Genomic DNA, 6000 nt, shown 5'->3' on the forward strand with positions numbered 1-6000 from the left:
CCTGGCCAATAAACACATGTGGGATTAATTGAAGGGTGGAGGGATAAATGTCTCGGTGAGCCTCGCCTTTCTAGCTCTCCGGCCTCTTGCTTTGTGATGCTCCGACCAGGGTGCAGCTGCCTTAGCCAGGTCCCTACTTCAGCTGGCAAAGCTCACTTCCTGCAAGACATCCCTGAGGAGAAGCCACATGGACCTACCCCAATGTAGCGCTGGGCACTGGAGCACCCGTGTGGAGACCCCTACCAGCTCTGAGATGTTTACACATTCACTGACTTGGCTTTCCTCCTGCAGTCAGCATTGTTGTGTCTGTTTTCTGAGATGGAGGAGGGCTTTGTGGACTGGCGTTGGACATATGGGTTAATGGGTTAATGTTGTACTTGTGGGCTTTGGCAGCACTGGGTTGGGATATTTTCTTGATGCACACTTAACCTTTAGATAAAACTCTCCCTTATACATGAGTTTCTGTGGATTTGTATCTCTAAAGCACCCAGACTAACACACCTTTCCCTGAATACCAGGGTGAAGGTGGAAGGTTCACAAAGGACAGTAGGAACTCTGCACAAAGAATTACTTACTGCCACCAAGTTGATTCTGATTCATAGCAATTCTTAAGGTCCCAAAGTCTTTGCAAGAGTAGATAGTTTCATCTTCTCCACAGAGTGACTGGTGAGTTAGAACTACAGACCTTACAGTTAGCAATCCAATGCCTACCAAGTTCATCCTAGTATTAATAGCATGCCCCCTTGGCCCCATTTGACTACAGATTTTCTTGTACACTGCGACAAGATGTGATTTTCACATAGAAAAATGTAACATAGAAAGTAAAACAGGAGTAAAAACAATGATAAGGTACCTTCAAAAGCAGAGAAGAGTATTTATGAGAAGCATGTCGATTACCTTCTTAATGAATGCCACCGAAAATGTGTCCCATGATACTATGCCATGATCCATCAGTTCCACAAATGCAGTCAGTGTGAAGGACAGCATGTCTCCAAAGCTGGAAAACACAGGGAGATGCAATGGTTAGGCGCTGCAAAGTGGAAACAAAGAAAGAACAGTGAGGAAGCTCTAGAAAAAAGTACAAGCAAACGTTGAAAAGTGTGTTGGGAGCCAACATCTCAGCCATAGACAAAGCCCATCCGTCAATGAGAAGGAAACACGATGGCACCCCGGAGCATAGATATGGCTTCAAGTTGGACAGACTCAGTTTCAAACTGACAGGTACTTAGGACGCTGGGTCATATTGGGCAGCTTGTGTCATCGCACGGAGCCTCTGTAACCGCAGTTGAAAACAGGTATTCGTCATGTTGGGTTGCTAACCACAAGGTCAGCAGTTCGAAACCACCCGCGACTCTGCTGGAGAAAGATGGGGCTTTCTACTCCTGTAAAGATTTCACACGCTCAGAAACTCCCAGGGCAGTTCTACTCGGCCCTTTGGGTCTCTGTGAGTCAGAAATGACTCAATGGCAGTGTTTGAGGGTTTTCTTTTCGTTTTTGAACCACCAGAAGGTGAAAGGTCTAATACATAAAGAGGTACCACTTGCACTATTAATAATTGATCGTTTAAATAAAGCTTTTCAGCGAATGGCAGTTAGCGCATCTAGAAGAAGGCAATGCACCCCATTGATCATCCACAGGCAACTAAAGAAAAGACTGGAATAGCTCGATTAAGACTGCTAGCAGTCTGGAAAGGATTCAGGGGGCTACGTAGACCTTTATCTGCACTTATCCATACGGAGGCGATCGCATTTGTGTCCTTACCACACTGCTCAGCATTTTATCTTTGGCTAGTAGGCTTTATGAAATATGTATGGAGATAATGTATGTTTTCGGATCCTTCATTCTGACATTAAAGATGTTGGTGGGCGGGGGGCGGGGGGGAGTGGTGGGGGGAGTGGTTAATGGGAGATTTAGAAACCCATTTATTTCGGAGAGGTCAGGTCAAAGTACTGTTCTTTTTTTTTTTTATTCTTGAAAAAGTTTTAATATAATAACACTGAGAATACGCTTTTATGAGCAGAATATACAAGTGTTTGATATGCATTACAAAAGTATTAACTTCAGAAAGTGTCCAACTGCTAAATATCAAAAGAATTCCACATTCTGGCATAAAGATAAATAATTTTCGATACCAAAATCAAAGTACTGTTCTTCTGAAACACTTTCCCCCACCCACACATATTAGCTAATTCCCTGGTTTCTTTAAAACCCAAGACTTAAGCCTACTCCCACTGACTAACTAGCAACTCATAGTGATCCCACAGAACAGAACTGTTCCTTGGGGTTTCTGAGATGGTAAATCTTTATGGGAACAGACAACCTCATCTTTCTCCTTTGAGCTACTGGTGGGTTCGAACCACTGACCGGTGGCTAGCAGTGCAATGTGTAAGGCTGTACAACACCAGTCTCCCTGGTTCCCAGTGCTCCCAAAGTAACACTTCAAGACACTCAGAATATTTTGCTAAGCTCACCTTTTTCATTATAATAAATGTTATGGTAACACTCTCAAGACAAGAACCCTCTCCTCAAGAAGAGTAAATCATACCAACCAAGACGTCTAGACAGTCTGATAATTGCACTGACTGACCTGCTCAATTTCTGTTTGCATTTTTTAATAGGCAAACCCATTTTTATCTACCAGGATGGGTTCACAACAAGTACAGTATAGAATGAATGCCTCAAATAACTTTAATTATACAAACCAATGGGTGCCTTGGTGGTGCAGTAGTTAAGTACTGTGCTGTGATCCTCAAGGTCAGTAATTTGAAGTCACCATCCAGTTCTCTGGAGAAAGACAAGGCTTTCTACTCCCCTAAAGAGTTACAGTCTCAGAAACCCAGAGAGCAGTTCTACTCTGTCCTGGAGAGTCACTAGGAGTCAGCACCAACTCGAGGGCAGTGAATTTTTCACGTAATACAACAACGTATTACTTTGGTTCTATTTTAACTGGTGAAGAAATGTCATTATACATCCTTCTTTTTCTGACCAAGGAGCCATGGTGGCACAGTGGTTACACATTGGGCTGCTAACCACACGTCAGTGGTTTGAAACCACTAGCTTCTGCGAGAAAAAAACATGAGGCTTTCTACTCCTGTACAGATTTACAGTCGTAGAAACCCACAGAGGTGGTTCTACCCTGCCCTTAGTCATGAGTCAGAATTGACTAAATGGTGGTGAGTTGATTTTCCCCTGAACATCACCCAGAAATCCAAGCTCACTGCCATCAAGTCCACTGACTCACACCAGCATGCCAAACACAGTTTGAACAGTCCCTGTGGTTTGTGTGACTGTAGATCTTTACAGGGGTAGAAAGCCTCATCTTTCTCCCTTGGAGCAACTGGTGGTTTTGAACTACTAAGCCTGTGATTAGCTGTCCATCACATAACCCATGATGCCCCCTTTGGTTGGTTGCTTGGTTTATACAACTGGCATCTCTAGTTCATTTATTTTCCCCACTACATGATTTTCCAATAATGCCAAACTAGCTTGTAAGCTAGAGTGAATATCATACCCAATTCAGCACACTGACCAAAAGGATTTCCATCACACAAAGGTGAGCTTGCTCTCATACTCCCTATTGCTCCTATTTAAACAGAAGCTGGAAGACAACATGTGGTAGTTACATAATCTGGTGTCAACTTGTAGCGTCCAGCCTGTCAATCAGGTCACAGCTTGCTGACCTCATTTGGAGGTACTAGGAGATAAACAGCTTGCTTTAGGCAGGACACACACTCACTCTCTGCAAGACATTACTGAGGCGGAGCATGATGGAGCTAGGCTGATGTAGCCAGAGTCTTGGAGCTGAAGGAGTCATGGGGCGACCAACACCAGCATTGAGATGCTTCTACTGCCACTGGATCCACAAGACTTTCCATCCACTGGCCTGAGATCTTCCCACAGTTGGCAACTATGCCTGTATTGCGTGAGTATGAAGAGGAATTTACAGACTGGTACTGGACATATGGTCTAATATTGGACTTATGGACTTGATCTAGAATGTGCTGGGATGTTTCCTCAATATTCATTGCTCCTGTATATACACACATGAGTGTCTACGAATTTGTTTCTCTAGTCTACCCAGACTAACACACTATAGGTGGGGTACCAGGTGGAAGGTAGAATAGAAGCCTCTCCTGCTCTAAGTCCTTAGAATGGATGGCTCTACTTGCAAGTGTTTCTGGCACTTTGCTCTTGTCTCTCAAACTCATCTCACAGCCTTACCCAAGTCATTCAACCCCACCAAGTTATTTAAGTTCACGTGTGACCTCTTTCACCAGGATGTGTTAGAATCTAAAGAGCACAAAATGACAGTGGTTAAGGCAAGAGAAAGTGATAGAGTGAGGGACGAGCAAGAGGAGCCTCACTTTATAACTGAGTATGCCATCAAGTGGCAGTGGAAGAATCAAGCAGATTCCCACTTTACCCCTGAAGCTCAGGTTTAACTCGGCTAAGTGGATGCCCACACAGATCCAGTGGGTTTACCACTTCAGAGCTACACGCTCCATTTTTAAACATGAAAATTAGTTGTCCTGATTTTCAATCTGTAGGCATCGCAGAGGCCCCCACGGATACACAATAAGCAAAGTCTCCTGACATGTTTAGATTGAATCTGCCCAATTGTTTTCAGTGAACAGGACAGAAAGGAGGTTCACGTTTCTTTTCAAGCAACTCGATGATTTCCCTGCTTCCCAGTGCTCTACTTAGCCTGTCTCAAAAACTTACCTTGAATTCAGCACCAGCTCAGAAGGAATGGTGCTAAATGAAACCCTCTGAAAAGGAAGGTGGGTCCCAGGCCTGGATGGTGATCTATAACTGCGGGAGACCCATGGGGTGAAGCAGAATGTGGGGCATGGTTAAGTAGCAAGCTTCTAGAGTCAACAGCCCGGGTGGTCACTTCAGCTCTGCTTGGGCAACTGAACGCCCTATGCCTCAGTGTCTTGAGCTGAGTCCTGTCCTCCCTCAAAGGATGTGCTGGGACCCTAATCTATCTGTGAAAGCAGCCGCATGTGGAAAGGGTATTTTCTGTCCGATCAAAGAGGCCACATCTATGAGGGCGTGTCCTAAACTTGAGGTGAAGCAAACCCACTGCCATCAATTTAATTCCTCATCACAGTGATCCCACGACAGTGCTTGTGACACTGTCGACCCGACAGCCTCCTCCTCTCTCGTGGGGCCGCCGGTGCGTTATTATAAGAAGCCTCAAAGGCACAGGGACAAGCAAGCACAAAGGGCACAAGGCCAAGGCCATGTGGAGCTCTCCAAAGACCGAGGCAAGCCCAGGCTGGAGAAGCTGAGACAAGAAGCGTCCCCAAGGGCTGACAAAGTGAGGAGAGGGTTCCCCACAAGCTGGTATCCTGAATTTGGATGCTTAGCCTCCAGGACTATAAGAAAAATAAATTCCTGATGTTTAGGCACCCACGTATAGCCATTTGTGTGACAGCTGCACCAGATAGATTAGCCATTTTCTCTTTCATTGAAAATGGGATGTCCACAGCGCTGGTGCTGGGGGTGGTCACTAACTGGAGGATGGCTGAGGGATGAAACAAGCCAACACACCAACAGCCCACAGAACAGGCCACCCCATGTGGCCGTTTGTTGTTATCATTACGCAGAGAGGAATTTTAAAAATAATCAGTTTATTGTGGTAAAATATGTAACACACTTCTGTCATTTTAACCATTCATAACTGTACAACCCAGGAGGGGGGCGGGCAGAGCAGGGAGCTCCCGAAGGAGTGCAAAGAACAGACTCTGGGGCCAGAGCGTGGCACCCATCAGACTTGACTGGAGGACACGCCTAGAGGTCAAAAATCAGTCCTTGGTCTGTTTACAGGGCTTTCTTTCTTTTTAAATTTTTTTCTTTTCCTTTTTGAAAAATTAATTTATTCTTTTCTGGGTCATTAGTTTTCTTTTTTGTTGTCATCGGTGTGTTCTCTTTTGTCACTTTGTCTTGCTATGCCTTGGTTTTTGCTGCAGATCTATAAGATAGGCTGGATGAACA

At 44.9% G+C, this 6000-nt stretch overlaps 1 protein-coding gene across 2 annotated transcripts in view; it reads right to left on the bottom strand.

Annotated features, from left to right (window-relative positions):
- ELMO1 (engulfment and cell motility 1) overlaps positions 1-6000 on the bottom strand; it is a 694298-nt gene that overhangs the window by 424430 nt on the left and 263868 nt on the right. For both annotated transcript variants that reach the window (XM_045286360.1, XM_004708022.2), the window contains exon 8: positions 898-997. In XM_045286360.1, the coding sequence (XP_045142295.1) occupies positions 898-997 (100 nt within the window). The remainder of the gene's footprint in view (positions 1-897; positions 998-6000) is intronic.

This window comes from Echinops telfairi, unplaced genomic scaffold (genome assembly GCF_000313985.2).
Source record: "Echinops telfairi isolate 266 unplaced genomic scaffold, ASM31398v2 ScPeMD7_7;HRSCAF=31, whole genome shotgun sequence".
Taxonomy (NCBI): domain Eukaryota; kingdom Metazoa; phylum Chordata; class Mammalia; order Afrosoricida; family Tenrecidae; genus Echinops; species Echinops telfairi.